Source organism: Mizuhopecten yessoensis, unplaced genomic scaffold, assembly GCF_002113885.1.
Source record: "Mizuhopecten yessoensis strain PY_sf001 unplaced genomic scaffold, ASM211388v2 scaffold10755, whole genome shotgun sequence".
In the NCBI taxonomy this organism is placed as follows: domain Eukaryota; kingdom Metazoa; phylum Mollusca; class Bivalvia; order Pectinida; family Pectinidae; genus Mizuhopecten; species Mizuhopecten yessoensis.
Genome location: NW_018408705.1, coordinates 208,558 through 229,282, shown reverse-complemented (window position 1 = coordinate 229,282; position 20,725 = coordinate 208,558). Strand labels below are relative to the sequence as shown.

The following is a 20,725-nucleotide window of genomic DNA, read 5'->3' as shown; positions in this document are numbered from 1 at the left end:
CGGTAATGGATGCTAACTGTTGTTTCCTTTTTTATCCAACACTTTGTGCATTATGAACGTAACAAAAGCCAGTTTACACGATAGAGCCCCTGATATATCAGGAATGTGTTTTCATTAATTACAAAAAATGGATATACCTATGAAGGCAATTTACTCAGCGGATGAGAAAGCTTTTAAGTACGTGACGTAATGTGCTGGTTAACTTCAATCACACGAGACGTCAACTAATCTCATATTAAACATTCTATCAGCGATTTAAGTGAACATACTTAAAGGATGAAAACTAATAAAGGTACATGTAAATGACGTCATTGTCTAGAAGGGGGTAACTATGTTATTTATATGTTGAGGTATTATTAATTAGCTATGTCAGCCATGAAGGTTGGAATCCCGTTCTGGTTTTTGTCGACACATACAATAACACAGTACTGACTAGAATTTCAGAACCAGCGTTGGCACGTGCGTTCCGTGTATTGCTGTACAATTGGGTATGATTAAGGTGAGTAAGAGGTGATATCTTCACACCGATCACGTGATTATATCTACACGTCATTTTGTGCGTGTAAAGAAGCTACTCGACACCAAGGTATGAAATATTTCATTGCTGTCTCTTGCAGTTACGGCACGTACAGAAGGAAACATAGAAGATTTATGATAAATTACCGTTGTAAGACTAGAACACATATTTCTAATGATCAATGAATCTGGGCCTTGTAGTAAGTACTGTCATGATTACCAGTTGGCGAGAGGCATTGCTCTTGTTTCTTCCCCAAACGCACGTGATTTACATGATAGGGGGCGCTTTGTTGTGACGTATAGCTGCCTAGTACATCATAAGTACCACTCAAACCACTTATAAAAGAGTTATGTTCCCTTGTGTGCTGAGGAGACCCTACCTTCTGTGATATGTTTGTAGACTGGACAGAAAGAAACATATACATAACCTGAACAAAACCTAAATTAGAATAAGCAATCATCCTGGATGGACCGCACACGTGTTGTAATTATTGATCTACGGGAACCGCCTTATTTGTTTTCAGATGTCCAGTCTATGATTGTAGAAACACGGTGCTGGACCATGGTAATACATTGTACATGTACTGGGAACACGACTTTATGTTCAACATCCACCGTTCCCTTTGTGAGAGGCTGAGAGCATCAAAATACAAGATCAACGGCGTTTGAAATAGCTTCCACGGGCAAAATAACCAAAGGGCAACTCGACCTAACGTATTCTGATAGAAAATCCTCTCTGAACTTTTGCTTCTGATTAAGCTTCTGAGCAATGGTCATGTACATAAATACATGCTTCAGACATCTCTATATTGCTATCAATAAAGTTTCGTTTCATAAAAGATTCTTATAAGATATATGCGATCTATTTATATTTGATTTTTTTTTTATCTGAATACGAGGAGCAAAGTATGACCATGCAACACCCATCTAGCGGATCCTAAATATTATGCAGTGGAACTTACACAATAGGCTTACTCACACCGGTGTTTGTCAAACAATTATGTTTCGAAGTTGTATTCTTTATATTCATGTTTTATTGCTCGTCTGGTATGTTAGTTTGTTCAGGGTTTTTCTCTCTTACAACAGCTAAGGTCATACGAAGTCTGTTAACACAGATGAACTGGCCAGTCAAACGCCACTTTACAGTGTTATTTCACTGAAATGACAACCTGGACACGACGACATGATTCTTTACCAAGTCACATTACACTCACACTGGGCTAACCGGAGATGTCCATGGAGAGACACTGCCGAGACGAAAGGCCGATAGGACAGAAAATCAAGATGCCTAAAGTGTTCCTATCAATTTTAGTTTTCAAATGTCATAGTATACACTAGTATATATAAAACACAGATGAAAACCACCGATTGTGAAATAACCCTACATAAATTGCATAATTCTGTCATGCAGCTTGATAAATTGTGTGCTACACATGTAGGTATGTGATGCCTATATGAAGACGGTGTCAATTGACGAATATCAAATCAACTTATCATAGCGCAGTCCTTGTCAACTTAGCATAGCGCAGTCCTTGTCAACTTATCATAGCGCAGTCCTTGTCAACTTATCATAGCGCAGTCCTTGTCAACTTATCATAGCACAGTCCTTGTCAACTTATCATAGCGCAGGCCTTGTCAACTTATCATAGCGCAGTCCTTGTCAACTGAACATTGTGAAATGTATAAACTCATATATGGCAATTTAACGCCACAGCTAGTCAAGTTGTTACCAAACTATGCTACATTACTACAGATGTTAATGAGACACCACTGAAAAGACAAAAAATAATCACTATGTGGTAGTGTTAAATGTAGTTGTGTTGTTGGTGTTCCTACAATGTAATAGTTATTCCAATTTTGGTGGACTTTTCATGTCGAACATCTCTTCTAAGATTGTCTACGGTATCAATGTTTACGTTGTGGACTAAGACTTCCGTAACACAAGTTAATGTCTCATATTCATACTTCACAAAATGTATTTACTTTTATATGATTATGTTTAGGACAGATTGTGGTTCTCTGGAAGTGTAATCATTGTAATTTCTCCGAATGTTTTCTCAATCCTGATTATTGATGCATTTGATTGTCTAATAGGTTCGTGTTGTCAATACCATTATTTTATGAAATATATGACATACAATGAAACTTTCGATTCACTACAACCTGTCCTGATTATAGGTATATTGTTAATACGAGTAGTTCTTTTCCAATAAAAGACAGATTGAAAACAAATAATTCACAACTCATCAAATCCACGTAATATAAATTTTTGATATTGAATGTACTTTCGTGTTTAGGAAGTTTCTCTTTTTTGTCCTGTAGATTGTTTTGTACAATTGGTGGATTTATGACAAAATTTAACAGGCCTAAATATTGCTTAAATTTAAAACTTTTACAGGGGTATTGAACTAAGAGAGAAACACGGGAGTATTTGTCAGAGAACAAGGATGCAATTTCAGAATTCCGGGACACATCATAACTGGTGAAGTTGTAGAGATCAATTTGATGTGAAGAAAAAAAATGTCTGAAGAATGATGAGCTTTTGTTTGCTAGATAGTATGTAAATTCGGGAAAGGCCAGTCTGGTACCGGGAGCTAGGGACAGAATCACTGGAGCAGACTAGTGTAGAGTACACACCATCGTTCCCCTACTGGGATGTTCCTCGGCAGACGCTGCTCTCGCAATCTCGCCTGTCAATGATTACTGGTTTTATGGAGCTTCTCTTCACTGTGTGATACAATGGCCTTAGTCCGCAACATATCGGTCAAACAAAACAACACAATCACCACAGTGGTTTACTGCCAAATATATTCAATATAACAACATACAGAGAGAAGGCAGAGGCAATTTTCTGAAGGATTACATTTTGATGACCGTTTGGATATCTCAACGGACAGAATAAACAATGTTCTTGTCAGCAATCAGTGGCAAACCTACAGATTAAGCAATGTTCAAGTAAATAATACGATCCCATGAGGAGCTTTCAAAGACTTTTTCACGATCTAGGTCATCAGATATCTTCGGGTTCTTATGAACTCTTTATTCACGTGGAATAGTCTCTACAACTAATCAAGCGTGCGACAGATACTATTCAGTTTTGAATGTTGGGACAGTGACAACAGTTTATCTAAACAGAGAAAGCGGTTGCCGTGACAACCTTACACATCAAGTCATGATAACAGCGGAACGGTATGTAATCGTTTCTAAAAACAAAAGCGAATTGGATATTCAATTATTTGATCAAATTGCTTTATAAAATAGGCACCAAACTAAACTTAAGACAGCAATAGACACGGACAACAAAATACTATAGAATTGTATGGGAAAGCATTTCGAGGCTCTATACAGCACAGATCAAAACGAACTGTTGACTGTTTATGGCGGTCGGTGGTGCAGTGGATAGCCCACTTGCATGTCACCAATGCAGCCAGGGCTCGATTTCCCTATCGGACGTGATAAGATATGGGGTCACCTGCCTCATCACTTGGATTTTCTCCGGGTTCTCTGGTTCCCTCCCACAATAAGACCCCTCGCTAACATCCGCCCCAACAAGAGTGATAAATATAAGTTGAAGTAACTTGTCTCATATTTTTTGTTAAATAAATAAAATTACATATTTTAACTGTTTACTGTAAAGGACAGTGGTTCGATACACTAAAGAATGCAACGGGAGCACACTATACTCTATGTGTGAGGTTTGCTGCTACGGAAGCCAATTGGTGCACTCTTAATAATAGTTTGAATGTGGTATTTGACGAGATATCATCTAACAATAAGAGTTCAGTATTTCGGCATTAATATAATATATCAAAGAGTTACTGACCCCATATTATAGAACCGTTGAATAGAGTAAGGAGTAATAACAGTGAAAATCCTTCCTTTAGTGACAGGCATTACTACAATTATTACGTGGTGTAATTCCATGCCACTTAGCCGTAACACCGTATTTGTGTGGTTAAATTATTCAATTAAATTGAAGTATATCCTACAAAGAAATAAGTTAGAAAGATACAAGTGTTATTACTTTGACTATGTGAGATAATCTCAAAACGGCCATTATTATACTGTAATCGACGAGTTAAACACTTATGTAAAATTTAATAATAAAGTTGCAGTACCTCTCAATCCAGCAAAATCATTTAGACTTCATCAATAGTTAAGCCTAATACGACACTTGATATAACACAATGCGGGATTGCAGATAAACGTATAGAATGCTTGTCTGTTCGAGATCATCAATGTTATAATATATAGAAGCGATGTCATTACCTATGAAGTGTCCCGCTCAATAGCCACTTCGAAAGGTTCAATAAATGCAGATTTCTCACGTCATTATATAAACTTATGAAACGATATCATGTACTTGAGTGGTAATTTAAATGTGCTTAATTGGAAGTATGTTGAGCATACTCAATATGCAGGTGCATTAATTACAAAATATACCTTAAATATGGCACTATCACTAACCTTGTGATTTAGGATTACTCAAAAGCTATTCAACAAACGGACAAAGACATTTTCTTTTTAACAACCTTTACAGTTATACAACTCAAGTAGTTTATTATTCCATACCTGCTTGTGTGGGAAAATAAAATAATGATACGCTGATAAAGCACTACCAATTATAGATTCAATTTAATAAAAGTCATTCTCAGTCACACTTGGTCGATATAACATTAAACAAAATTACATTAGATGTCAACGATCAGCAAACATTCCGCAAACACATTGTCAACATATGCTTTTTGCTGCAAACGACTTGCTATCAAATCGTGCATTGTGAAAACATTTGGGTTCCCGATAACAGACCATAATATACACCGCGGCATTAATTGAAATACGATTTAATAGTTAAATAGAAACTGACATAACACCCAATTTTATTCTTGTATCTAAACTCCCATCGAATTTAAGAGGCCATATGTATGCAATGTAATGTTCACAGCGAAGCGGCAAAACGGCAGATTTGGGGAATGCACGACAAAGCAACTACTTGGATAGTTTCGCTGGGAGACCTTATTCTAACGACAAAATCTACATTGGATCTGACACTTCCACAGCATCAACTTTTACCCTGAACACAGACAACTTTATAGTCATGCGCACCGACATCCTTGCTATCAAGGGGTTACGCTCTCTGCAGAAAGCGAAAGTGAGCCTTACCCCTGGATATCGAGGATGGCGCACTGATAAAATACACAAAAACTAATTAATAATACCAGTACAAAGATTGCCGATAACGACCTTAATAAACCCATGATAATTACTTGAAATACTTGTTGGTCAATATTGAAACCAAAACAAAGCAAACAGTTGTATTGCACTATATGGCCATTTTGTCCATCAGATTAAACAGTGGTACATTTTGTATTGAAGATCAAAAGAATTGAAATCCATATCTGGAACGTTTCAAAACATATGTAACAAAACAACAAAAGGGGAAGGATGCCTAAAAACCCTTGACAAAATAATAATGTAACAGTTATGCCAGTAGTTTCGTCTGACCTGATACAAGGAGAAATGCTAATAGAGTTTAGTATATCATTGTCCGGCCCTTTGCGGAGGCATTGAAAACAATAATGACCTATGCCAATGACCATGATAAACCGCTTTACAATTTTTGTAAACACCACTTTTTGAATAAAGCGCGAATTAAAACCATCTTAACACGTACAGATAGGTCAGTTCCTGAAATTAAGTTAGCGCTAACCTTCAGTCACCTACCGTAGCTAAATAGTACACAATACATTCCTACAACTAGGATCACCATACCACTGCCAAAATTAAACTTTTCCCCCGGCATGACTTACACGAATCTTGCGGAATTTTGTGAAACGAAAAGAAAGAATGATTAAACAATAAAACATCGACACCTGTGTTCTGAGAATGAAAAACAGGATACGGTCGCTCTAACCAACTCAGATACCTCATAAATGGTACACCTAGTACCCTTAACAAGTTGGCTATATAGTTATATACAAAACCCGCCACATCCCGTGTCACTAGGATGGCTCGCTAATCGTTAAAGAAAAGATACACATTCCAAGGATACACAAACGGTACACTAGTTGTCAAAGACAACCCAAAACATACACATACTCGTCGAAATAGACGATATGGTGATAACCGTTCCGCCAGGGTGATTCATTAAAGGTAATCGAACGATCCTCGCTTATATTAGGAATGAAATGAAGAAACATGGCTGGTTAGGAGATAGACAATGAAGACATGTGAATGTGGCGGATAAAATTGCGATCAATTAATGACATCTCGAGTTCTATCGAGACAAACTACAGTAACACGGTGTTGAATTCGATAGTTTGGGGGATCCGACTGCAATAATGAGGACCAGACTAGGTCTGTGGTAGCTAAGTTTTGGTAATATAATACGAAATCGAATATTTGAGAGGCTAACGAAAGTAATAGGAAGACTGTTAACTGCCCCTGTATCACCAACTATAGTGCACAGCCTCCTTATTTCAACGTTTACACAACAGGTATCCCATTTTGCTAAGAACATCCAAATCTGCCATGTATTGGTAGACAAATCGACAGGGTAACACACGGTTGACTACTCTATTGTGAGAATTAATTGATATTCGTTTTTCCTCTAACAATACATTCAAGACATTTCTTCATGATTGAACTACATCTTAAACAGTTTAATGGTATGCAATACAGTTCCGTACCCTTCTTTTCCAATGGAAACCATTCATGAGTTTTATATATATTTTTGCTATAGTTTCAGAACAGCATTTTGAGGTGATGGGGTTTATTTAGATAATGTAAATACATATGTATATATTGATAACACATCTTAGCAGGTTTGATAAACATTAAAGTGACCGGTATCCAATTACATACGAGTAAAGTGACCCCATCAGACTCGAGGCTCATCAGTGTCTTCTTATAAGGGACACTGACGAGGCCAAACGCACTGTCCTCACTGTAACATTCGATACCTCCATCAGTTCCCGTTTTTCTGTTTTTGTCCATGCTTTCTTCTTATTCTCTGTTTTTCTTTTGTGTTTGTGTTTCTTAACCCAATCATTTGCCTTTATTGTTATGTTGTATTGACACCTTTTGTGTAATTCTCTTAACAAAACCTTTCCGTTTCGGTGAACCCCAAAGCTATGCTGGATAGGTACACTGTAAGTGTACCAGCATACAAGACTGGTTGAGACAGGACCTGACAAAGAGCACTCCGTCCATCCTTTTTGTACCAGGGAAGTGCTTATACTGTATATAGGTATAACAAAATCACATAAGCCATCATTGTCCTTGCTTACTTCCTGTTGATAAGAATTCAAAAACGTAGGTGAGGTGTTATACTTGTACAAAATACAATTTCTTTAGGTGCATACTTGCTTAAATGCAGATTCCTCTTTAGTTAATTCCAGTGTATGGGCTAAGTTTACGGTTTATCAACTAGCCCAATCAAAAACGTCTCAATCTATAATCTGGTAACATTATTTGCTAAATTGAGACAGCTTACCATCTGTCGATTGCCATTCATACATGTCTATTGTCTAGGGTGGAGATGGAGTCGGCCGGTATATAAATCTTGTCTACCAACAATAAATCTCGCCTCACCAGTAGACCATCATCAGTTAATACATACAAATGTGACTACGCCATCTCTCTTGTGGATCGTCTGACGGCTCTAAACAACAGCAGACAAATATCTCTTTTTGCTTTACTTATTCTGTGATTGAATAAGGCTGAAAGAACGTTCGGCGGTCGGTCAGAAAGAGAAGTTGACAGGTCCTCGCTATATTGTCATGTCAAAAAATGTCTATCTATGTAAACGATTAGTCAACAATAGAGGAGTTCACGCCTTATATTATGTATATTTTGTATTTATAGAGGTTTTATACTAACAAATACAAACATTTGAATAATGGAGAACCGGTATTACGTGGGAGATATTAAGGTTTAAGCGTAAACGAGTTATTTAGCTACAGACTTGAATAATCAAGACAGGCAATACATCAGTTTCCAAAAATTAACATGAAAACATTTCCATATACAAAAATATTGAATTAATCGGGCAAATTAACCGTACATACTTTATAATATTAAACTACGTTTCGGCATGTCAAATGTGAGGAAGACATTTTTTATTCCATAATTCTCTGCAGTTTCAAGTAAAAGTATGTGATTTATAAAAGTGCAAATAACATAAGATAATACCCAAGGTGAACAAAAACTTAATTCCAGCCTCAAAATAAATAAAACTAGGGGAAAAAAATTAAAAAAATAAAACTCAGTATTTAGATTAAAATGGAGATCGTTGTTAAAGTACAAGGATAATACGAGCAGGTGTTTCGGATGTGCGTTCAGTTTCATCGAATCCCCTCTACCACCCCCCACCTCCAATTTATATATGGATCCAATACCAGTGAGCGTCTCATTATGAGAGTTAGGGTAGTGAAAAAGAAGTATCAACTTACGACGGTGTCAGCTAATAAAAATTCCAAATCATTGAAATGTCACAATTCCAAACAGGAACATGAAAATCACATCCTTTTTTGAAAACAGACTATAAGGTCAATTGAGGTACGTAAGAAAATAGTGCATTAAAACCAAGGCATAGAAAGGGACCGTTGCCATCACCTTGGCGTAAACCTAAAACCAAAGCATATAGAGGGACCGTTGCCATCACCTTGGCGTACACCTAAAATCAAGGCATAGAAAGGGACCGTTGCCATCACCTTGGCGTAAACCTAAACTCAAGGCATAGAGAGGGACCGTGTCATTACCTTGGCATACACCTAAAATCAAGGTATCGAGAGGGACCGTTAACATCACCTTGGCATAACCCTAAAATCAAGGTATAGAAAGGGACCGTTGCCATCACCTTGGCGTAAACCTAAAATCAAGGTATAGAAAGGGGACGTTGCCATCACCTTGGCGTACACCTAAAATCAAGGCATAGAGAGGGACCGTTGCCATCACCTTGGCGTACACCTAAAATCAAGGCATAGAGAGGGACCGTTGCCATCACCTTGGCGTACACCTAAAATCAAGGTATAGAGAGGGACCGTTAACATCACCTTGGCATAAACCTAAAATCAAGGTATAGAAAGGGACCGTTGCCATCACCTTGGCGTAAACCTAAAATCAAGGTATAAAAAAAATTGGCGTACACCTAAAATCAGTAATAAGAATTCATATTGAAATGCCTATTTTCTATAGGAGCCCTACATAAATCCTTTAATATTATTAGTAAGATAATGCTTAACCCGCAGAAGTTCAATATCTTAGCGATCAAAAGAGTTGTGCTATTATAATCACCCCAAGAACTATATCAACACTGTTTTTGTGATTGATAATCTATTATCATTGTCTTTGTAACACGTATCCGAGAAGTAGTATCATCATTGTCTTTGTAACACGTATCCGAGAAGTAGTATCATCATTGGCTTTGTACCACGTATCCGAGAAGGAGTATCGATATCATCATTGGCTTTGTACCACGTATCCGAGAAGTAGTATCGATATCATCATTGGCTTTGAAGTGCAATTAAAATATATCTCAAAATTGTATTTCTTCTTTGTTCTAATATCATCATTTATCACATACCTGTTGAATCTTGTTATAGTAATACAAGCAATTTTAAGAGCCTAAAATACAAACTTCTGTATTGCAAATGTGCAATACTGAATGTGGTATTTACCTTCTAGCCGGAACTACTTTTTATGGGAATCCTCTTGTCATGACGAACTGAAAAGTTCCCGGTATTTGCAAAAAAAATCAAAGTTTATAAAATCTTTATATCGATCTCTACCAAACACGGAAGGTATGTGATAAAAGCAAGACCCCACACTTGGTGTTTTTCTAACGAATCAGAAAGCACTCATTTATTGCGCGGACGTACATGTGTATATTAACTCGTGCGCTCCGCGCACTCGTGAATATATTCGTCCTCGCAATACACTCGTGCTTTCTGATTCGTTAGAAAAACACAAGTGTGTGGTCTTGCATATGTATTGTTCTCATATATTGAGTAATACATGTCTTTGAAACACCTATACAAGTAGTAACCTTGCTTTTTGAGCATGTATGGTATTTTATCAATGTCTTTAGATCTTGTACAGTAAATATTAGTAATGTTCCTCTTGAACATTAAAATAGAATTTGGAATAAATTTTAAATGCTATGATACAAGATAATAAAACAAAAGTGTTGTGTTATGTTTGTTTTCGGATCATCTGTGTCTTAAGTTTATTTTGCTTAAGGTTAAAAAACGCCTGTTTGTTAATTAAGCACAATAGGAAAGCCTAAACATTATTCTGAAAACAAATATTTGTATACCGGAATTTTACATTTAAGGGTACATACATCTGTACATAACTGTAAATTACTGTTGGGCATGCTTCCCCACATCGTTGCAACTGGTGAAGAAATTCAATATTATTGTTCAAAATATTTGCCTGATCATAAGGACAACTAACGTATAAGAATAATGGATTCTGCATGTTCTTTGTTCTTTCTTTTCGGTTTCTTTTAAGTTTAACTTCCTTGCAAGATCTACGGTCATATACGGTCTGATGCCGAGTGAGACAGAACTAAACAGGAAGTGTTACATGTAGTATGAGGATTCAGAAAAGTCAGGATATATTAATGAATACCAAGGAGTTACAGACATATACTGAATGTATCTATTAAGACTTGGTATACTTTATATAATTCACAAATAACGTGTTAAAGTCCAAAGTAGACCTTTAATACTATGTATCAAACGATTCTGACCTTCTTTAGACAAAATGAATCTATAAATAGCAACCTTCGTATGAAATAGCACCAACGTTTTTAAGAATATTGCCATCCCTTGTCATGAACATCACCACCATCCCTTGTCATGAACATCACCACCAGCCCTTGCCATGAACATCACCACCATCCCTTGTCATGAACATCACCACCATCCCTTGCTATATAAAACAATATCATACTTTCCTTTAAAGAGCAATTTTACAACTCGTTCTATAGAACAACCTCATTCCCTTAACACTATTTTTATATATATATCCCGGGGGCCTTTGTAGGTAGGGGACTCCCAATCACTTAGAAACCTGGGATATGTGTACTTTCTTTTTCTTTGATGATTATTACTGGTGTTTTTTTTAATTAATATATGTGATTATCTCCCTTTACTTGTATTATAATATGTTTTTGTTATTTTACATATATTTGTCGCAATAATAGCTCTCAAGAGCTAATGTTACTTGTTTACCTGTATGCGACGTAAATTTTCTTGCATCTTGTATCTTGTTTATAATAAATCAACACCACCAAAACTTTAAAAGTTAAAAAAAACCTACAAAACTGTTAAAAATTACTCGTTGTTAAATAGCACAACACCACTCATAGTTATGTAGCGCACTCTCTCTCCATGCTTTATAAAACAACATCGCTATGCTTTATAAAACAGCATCACTAACGCTTGTTATATAGAATACCATTCCGTTTGATACGTCAACGACTTTATAGACATCAACACCATCCCGTATTTTATAGACAGACACCATAACTGATTATAGTTAAGAACCACCACCCCTTGTTGTATAGAAGAACCCCACAATGTGTTATACAGAGCAACAATCCGTGTTATTAAAATAGCATAACCCGTCGTGGTTTAGAAAACCATCACCTTTTGTTAAACATGTCTTGTATACGTCACCCTTGTTATATAGAACTGTTATACACAGCACCAGTCTTTCTCATTAAAACATTAAAAAATTAGCATATAGAACAGCATCTTCTTTGTGTTATAGAACAAGAATACCTCTTTCCTCCCACCTCTTTTTATGCAAGATACACGTGTTTCATGTGAAAAATCCATGTGGGTAACATGAGTGCACTCAGTGACCTTAACTCTGATGACGTCACAATAAAGTGTTGGCTGTGACAATATTGCCCTCAGCAAGTGACATCGCCTCAAGATCATAAGAGTTGTCACACATGTTTTCACTATAGGTCTTACACGGATCTCTAAATTTGAGGTACATGTATACATGTGGTATACCGAAATAGGACAAAGCCTCGGTTCTGACCCAAAGTTTACCCACTCGATATGAATATTAATTATTAATATCCCCCATACATGTACCTACATATGATAGACTCTTCGTATAATATCACACCTAAATCACAAGCCTTTGCTATAAAAGAACTTAAACTAACATCGAATCTTCTTCAAAAGAACAACACTAACCCTTTTTATAATTATGTATAACAACACAACCTCTTATATACAACACTACACCTCTTAATATAGGATAAGATCGACGCTTATATAGAACAAATCCATAACCTCATTTTATAAAGAACTACACCCCCTGTTTGGTAGAAGACTTGTAATGTATCTATCTCTCTCATATTATATCGAATATATCCACATTATGCTACAAAAAAAATACCACCCTGTGTTATATAGAACACAACACCGGCCCTTTTATTATAAAAACTATAACCATTCCACTCTTTTTTTAGAGCATCAAACACGTGAAGAAATATTGTAATGCCGTTACCTGTCAAGGGAGGCAATCTGCCTTTTTGTTCCGAACAAAAAGCTGCATAAATATGTTTTTGTACCAAAAAGCATGGAACGTTATAAGTAAATGTACACTGTATACCACAATGAGTATATTCAACCTTAGGCTATGTATCACCACCAGGCGATCAAATAGGAGTGTATAACCGTCATTAACCATCGTCATAGTTCAGACACAGTAATGAACCTGTACCTCAGCTAGTAAATCGTAATCCCGGAACTGTTCGAACATAGCTGATATGTACTACAGCCATTACGTCTTATGTTGTAACTGTTGTTATACAAGTGAAGGTAGAGTACATGAGGCAAGCATTACAGTATCGATCTGAATCCATACCTAAATCCGAACCTGTACACCCAGCCGTCGTGTACTCAGCCGGCCCCCTGGGGTAGGCCGCCCAGGCCCTTGCAAACCATAACACAGCAGCACGTGAAACAACTAATGAATACAAATCTCTAGTGTGGAAATTGATCAACGCGCTTCATTAGTGAGGCTATGATGAATCCCTCTTCTCTCTCTCTAACACCACACCGACCCCTCCATGTTCTAGCTACACGGCACTGTAATTATAAAACAAGCAACTTACCATGTGTGGTAGGAATACCTTGCACCAGAACCATCAACAATAACCACATGTTTTGAGATCCGGCCGTTTGCTGTGCCTTTCCACCATGCTTCATAGAGATAATCAGTGATCTTTCAGGAAATCAAACGCCACAGAACGCCACCAGCATTGTTGTAATGATAGAATGACCTTGGCCTGGCCAAACTCGATCTAATCTCAACTTGTGTCTCTAACCTAAGGTCTAGTCTGTAACCATGCGTCCATTTCCGGTGTCCCTGTTCTCTTTGAGACTCGTTTGTGTTAGTTTTTGCGTGATTCGCCGGTACTCACAGTACCTAAACACACCGATTCGGCTAGCGCTGTTATTGTCTGACCGTTCACTCCATAGCCTGGCCGGTTGGACCTTCAATGGTCGTAATGGATAGGTTCGATAGAGGTTGAGAAACGTACAAGTAAAGGAACAGTCTTGTCACAAAACAGATTCCGCTCTCAAACAGCACAGCAAACTGAAAACTCTACTGAATCGAGTGACAATCACAGTGTATCGACCGGTGTTGTACGGTAACCCTCGAGTGGCGACCGCTAAAGCAGGATACGACAAAGGAACAACAGCCAAACAGCCACAGCATTCCCGACCTCTACAGTGCGGTACGTACACCGGCTAGTCCAGGATTCATGGCGCGCGGTCAACTGACCTTTTTGTGAGAGCGAAAGTACCGATCCGGATATGCTACGATGGCGCACAACAGACGGGACGTATTTTTTTTAGGTTGTTCTTCATCAGAACTGACGGGTTGTTTTCATCAATTATATAGGACAAATATTATTTCAAGAGTTTGTAATGTTTATCCTGTTCTAAATACGGGGGCCCGTTAGTACCGTCATGGTGAACTCGCCTACATCACGCTTGACCCTCTTATCCCAGCAGGTCGCTGTGTGATAATAATCTCTCCCATAATCCTTTCCGTTCCTCCATTCATCGCTGTTGGTGTCACATGTTTAAGATATAAGTGTTCATCCTTTCTACGTACCTGTATTCTATTATGTGATTAAGTTCTGAACTAATCTTTTTATCCTCCAACTTAAAATACATTTACACCATTTTGTATCATTATAGCATAAAAATTGGAATATTCATTTTTTCCCTACGTCGAATTACTTTTGTGGAAATATTTGTGAGCTATCATTTACGCTAACATCCGTTGTGTAGTTTTTGTTTTCTACGAGGTTTTTGAGGGGCGCGGGGGAGGCGCGGTGGTCAAGTGGTTATGGCGTCTGACATTCTGCTACAACTAGCTATGCACCACTGGGTCCTTTAATGTCCATAGCTGGTAGATTATGTAAATGTACACCCCAAAGCTAGCGGGTGGCTCCCACCTGCTGACTAAGTACCGGCTCATTCCATGATCTTCGAAGTTATGTAATAATCCTCCGTGCAACGCATCCCTCTTGTCCATTAAAAAGTAGACCTTTGTCTTTTCTCAGTTTTCACAACAAAATCCCTTCTTTATAATCATGACTATTGAAACGCAACGGGAAAAAGTCGCTAAATTTTACTTATCTTGTCTGTTTAAGGCTATGTCCCTTCAATACACCGGAAATCGATTCGTTTCTTTGATACGGGCCGTGGTGACGAGGTAAACCCAACTTTTTACTTTGCATGCTAATCTACACGATGCTGCAGTGAGATCCGATACATCTAATAAAGCGAACGAACTTTCTAACATATAAACAAGATTGTTTTAATGAAAACAGTATCAAACAATTCTGGTATAACGCTTTCAGTTCTCGCTGTCATAACTTTATTTATTTATGAGACAAAACAAGTCAAATAGGAAAGGTTTTGATTTTAAACAAAGCATCGAATACAGGACTACAGGTCTTTCACACGATGTGTTTCTAATTTGTCACAGAATTCTATCGATTTTACCTAACAGATGCGACATCATATGGTAATTTCGTTTTCTTTCTAACTGATATTATCTAACAATTTTGTACAATTTCGGGTTATTTACAGACATCAATACACAACTCCTTTACATTTGTTTAAGTCGTAGCAGCTCATCTTCTACTTTATTTTCAACTCTCACTCCATACAAAGGGTAAAGGGATTATAGAATTCCGGGAAATGAATTAATAAATGTTCAGTTCGCTTGTTTTAGATCCAATCACTTAGTATATAGATGTGATGTATGCTTTCTATTTTTATACTAAAGCTTAAAAACTATAGTAACTCGTAAATTGACATCGGCTGGCAGGAACAACTAATGTCAGCTCAAGAACAGGAATCAGTTAAGTCTATTTTGGCGGAAATACAAAAAATTACACGTTTGGGTCACAATTTTAAGATACATGTAGTTACGTATGTATATACATTTTCTTATGATAATAACAATAAGAAGCGTTTGGGGATATATGTCAATACTTATTCGATATGAACATTTCATTTAGTAAAAACATATTTTGCGAATTGGACATAATAACACCGTCAGAACTCGTCAGCGTTTTGTCAAAATTGTACATGTCTGCACATGTAGATGCCCGGAATAAAAAGGCGCATATTACAAGAAAGCCATATTTACATGTGTACATCATTTCGCAATGGATCCAATCGCCATTTCAGAGGACAATTTTGAAATATTTTCGCGAATCTATTAAATTTGTTGAAATTAAAATTTAAAGTTAAAACAATGTTTGAAATATTTCCAGTCTTTCGATTGCATACGAAATGTAAAATACTGTTTTAAAGTGTACTGTTTACTATCAGTAAAGTCGAACGTCAATACTATCAAGAATAGGCTATCTCATATACTGTTGTCTCAAAATGTATGTTTCGTCATACGCCTTCGACAAACCGGAGTTTGTCAATCAAATCACATCTTAGTCAGTTCCCCGATATTTTGTGTTTCCAGTACGTGTGACCGCAGTAGCTGGGACAGCCTGTCCGTATCTAAGGAGCTGTCCGACCTTAGAGCGTGACCTGGATGGGCAGGACTTTAGAATCTCCGAGGGCCCGGTAAGCTGGCGCTTACCCCCTCAAGTCGACCGAACACAGACTTCGTCAGTGAATTGTAGACTATCAACTCCTCAACCAACAACTAACCAACCAACCAACGAACCAGAGCGTTGGTATAACAATCTAAAGGCCATGGTTCGAAACCGTGTCTAACCCTGCTGAGATTTTACTCTCAGAACACTCTCGTTGTTCACATCTTGTTTGTTTCATTATTTTTACACATCAGATTCCTACAAGATATGTTTTCTTTTCAGAAATGATTTATCAAAGCTTAAGTTATTTCGAAAAAAAAACACAGTTTCCAGCACTAGTTACAGTTTTTCGCAGTATGGGTATCTTTAATATAAGGATATATCGTTCTCCTCATAAGTAACAGTGATCTATGGATAGAGATGGCTAAACATGTCTAAACAAACGAGAGTTTCTAATTAATCTCTCGTTAACAATTAATACATTATTTTAAATCATGCATGCGTTTAAAGGTTCTTTGTAAAGGAAGATCAATTACATAGCATACAGGATATTTTACTTTATATTACATCTGGAACCTCTTTCCTTTCTAGGATAATGGAGAAATTCCAACCAATGTATAATATGCATAAAGAGCTTAAATTAAACCATGATTTCTTAAACCATCTCTTGTCGCCATGTTTTTGAGAAAATATTCGTTACGCCCTAAGAAACAATCCGGATTATAGGATCACAAAAATTAGACTCTCTCCTAACAACTCTTCTTAGATACAGTACTTTCTAAACTTGATAACTGGAATGCCTTATGTAATTTAGTTCAAACACAATCTCCAATAAATTAGAGCAAATATCCCCATTAATGTAGAATATAATTCACCCCACTCCCGCCTACATACGTGTATCTATATAAGACACGGAGATCGTTAGTCAAATATTTTGTATACAAAACTTGAACACCATTGTAGTTCCTTTACACATTGTATTTGTCATAGTTTTTTTTTTAAATAAACTGAAGAGACATTCCGGTGCTTAAATATGTAAATGCTTTGATCGTTCAGTTTATTTTATAAGTCATTTTATTTGGAAATTCACTGCTCATTGTGGGCGTCAATACAAGCATTTTGTTTTTAAAAAATCATGAAATTCAGCTAAAGATTTGTATATCAAAATATAATCAGTTTTAGAATTTGGCCTGTATCCATTAATTGATATCATATCATTGTAAATCGGAGAAGACATAAATAAAAATAGTAGCTTGTTTGTCTGATGGGTTGCTACACATTTGGCAATTAAGAGCTGGTATTCTGCCTTTCCGAGCTTGGTGATTATTTTACCTCACGGGTTAAAAAACAACTGTTATTCATCAATAAACTAAGAATACTCTGATACATGTACAAGTATTAAGTTTTTTTCTTTTTTAAAGACACAGACTTATTCCTTTCAGGATTGAATCCTGTTTTGTTGATGTTTATGTGGTTGTATAAACCTCAATGGGGGTTGAGACAACTTTTATGATCTACGACTGCGAAGCAGTTCATATTGAATTTTTCTCAAGACCCATTGAGGTTTATACCCCATAAACCACAACAGCACAGGATTCTATTCTTATAATTACATTCAGTGCGATATTGATATTTGTTTGGATAGTTTCTAAAATATCGGTCTTGTGCAAGTCAAACACCACGGAAGGTACCGAAGCTTATGACGTCATCATTCCCTGCAAGACATCGTCCTGGTAAGATTTTTAACTTGTTTTGATTGACAACAACGAAAAAACATATAAAAATGTACATTAGTTTTCTTTAATTCAATTGAAAACTTCTGACAAAAAAAAAAATCAAATTGAAAACAATTTATCAAAAGAACTACTTTCCACGCTCCGCGGAATAACAGAGTAATCAGGTTGATAATATGCTGATGTATTCATACTCCAACTGAAAAGTTCATCGAAAAATAACCTCTAAAATGTTTAATAGGTATATTAAGTCCAACTTTAGTAAAAAATGTAAATATATACAGTTCAAATAAAGGCAATAAAAATGCTTAGACAAGGAATGTTGGATTACGCCCTCTTATACAATTGACTACCTTCATTGTTTGTTACATGTAATTTTTACACTTTACACTGCTCTCTGATTGGTCAGTTCAGTATCAAAAAGTGTAATTTGTTAGAGTAAAAAAAGCCAATATTTCATTGGTACAAATGTAATAAACATGTTTAATCTAAAGAGCAATATGAACTAGAAAAAAACTATCACAGATTTAACCCCCACGTAAAATACATGCTTAAAATAATTATAATGGTTATATTGTTAACACGGGTATCAACTTAAATATCCCATGTAACATCTGTTGTTTACTTCTCTTTGTTTACACAAATGTAACAATAACATTCTGTTGTGTATCATAAATCTGTCATGCTATTCCTTTCCTTTTCAAACAGGGCTACGAAAATAAACCTTGAAAATATTCATGGAACAAAGACGACAGGCTTTTCAAGCATAAAGCATCTTATTAATGTGTAGAAGTGAAAATATATAAAAATTATGATATGAAATAAAGCATTTTAAAATTTTAAATGACGCAATGGTGAAAAATTAGCCCTGCCGAAGTTTGGAATTAGTCAGAGTGAAGATGCAGCTTTGTCAGAGTTGAGCACTTTTGACATTATTCAAACATTTGACCTTTTACGCTTTTTACTGACCGATCTGGATAGTCTATCATACAGTTAAAAAAAAATAACGATAATGATTTTTTGAAGAAAAAGATTTAGTATCAAAACTTTCAATTCGATTTTTCGGAACAGAATGTGTTTTTGATGCGCAAACACAGAATATAAAGGTCACATCCTTACTTTCTGTAGTGTTTTCACAGATTATTACATGTTATTACAGAATGTTTCGTGATAAACATTTTCATATACATTAAGACTGATGAGTGTGCATTTTAAATAGTCCAATATTTGTCCATGGTGGAAAAATTATGACTAACTGACGATAATAGAATAGCATTGCGCGTATATTTCAATGCTTACAGTAAAAAGTGCGTAGTAAGCAATTCTGGTATTTCCGTAATCTTCATTTGATGCTTGTTGCAGCATGTATCGGTATGTTTTTCGTTTCAATTACTGTAGATATCACCCGAAGAAAAAACTTTAAAAAACCCTTCAAATGTATATTTTCACATCAGAATTTACCTAGACTTCCAATGTATATTTACAATATGTTCAATGTATTTGATAATGTACATGTACCAGTCGCAGCTGTCGTGCGTAAATCAGTTTAGGAGTTGTACTTGGTTACAGAACTAACTAGTAAGGGTGCTACATGTACGATCACCGCACATTTTTACAACTATTATTGAGTTTATTTTCGCATTTGTTTTCATTTCAACATTGCTATCTACATGTTTTATTGATTTGAGCGGTTTTATTTTATAATTTCTGATAGTTTTAATGTAAAAAAAGCGAAAGAGGCGACAGTAATGTCCCCATAACGGTTTAAGTCTCGCAATCAATAAACAATGACCCATGTTGGTACTCCGGTGCTGCTGGCAATTGTCTCTCACTTTTACTGTAGATATAACGATACCAATGTATTATACATACAATGTACATATTACATACTTTAAATTTAATTATGAAGTTAATTATTGGTGTTTACCCCAAATGCTTCAATGCATTATTTAAATTGCCATTTTGTATATCTAAATGAATTTACGGTTTATAGGGAGACACATGTAGATACATGTGATAGTTGCGTCAAATAAATCCATATGTGCTTTAGTTCCAATGAATGTCGTTACGGTAGCTCTGACAGACACACAGTATTGCAAAATACGTATCAGAGAACCTGCATAGGATAATTTCTTGACGCCTTTGGCACATGTAGATCTATGCACTACATTTCTGTTCCTCATGAATAACAACCAAACTTTAGGTCGGCCTGGTTCGCCTCGAGCAGTAGGACATGTAGTTATGTGCTGTGTAACTTCTTTATCTTAAGCACGTTCATGAATTCTATATAAAAGTTCATTTGTTCGATTTAGAGAAAACTCGATCGATCGTGCCATCGCATGCATTGATTTTTAGCAGTTTA

At 36.3% G+C, this 20,725-nt stretch overlaps 1 protein-coding gene across 1 annotated transcript in view; it reads right to left on the bottom strand.

Moving 5' to 3' along the window:
- Positions 1–14,166, bottom strand: part of LOC110462157 (acetylcholine receptor subunit beta-like 1) — a 74,546-nt gene extending 60,380 nt beyond the window's left edge. Inside the window, exon 1 of the mRNA XM_021515999.1 lies at positions 13,664–14,166. Coding sequence (XP_021371674.1) covers positions 13,664–13,757 — 94 coding nt within the window. The 5' untranslated portion in view covers positions 13,758–14,166. The remainder of the gene's footprint in view (positions 1–13,663) is intronic.
- Between the last annotated feature and the right edge of the window lie 6,559 nt (positions 14,167–20,725).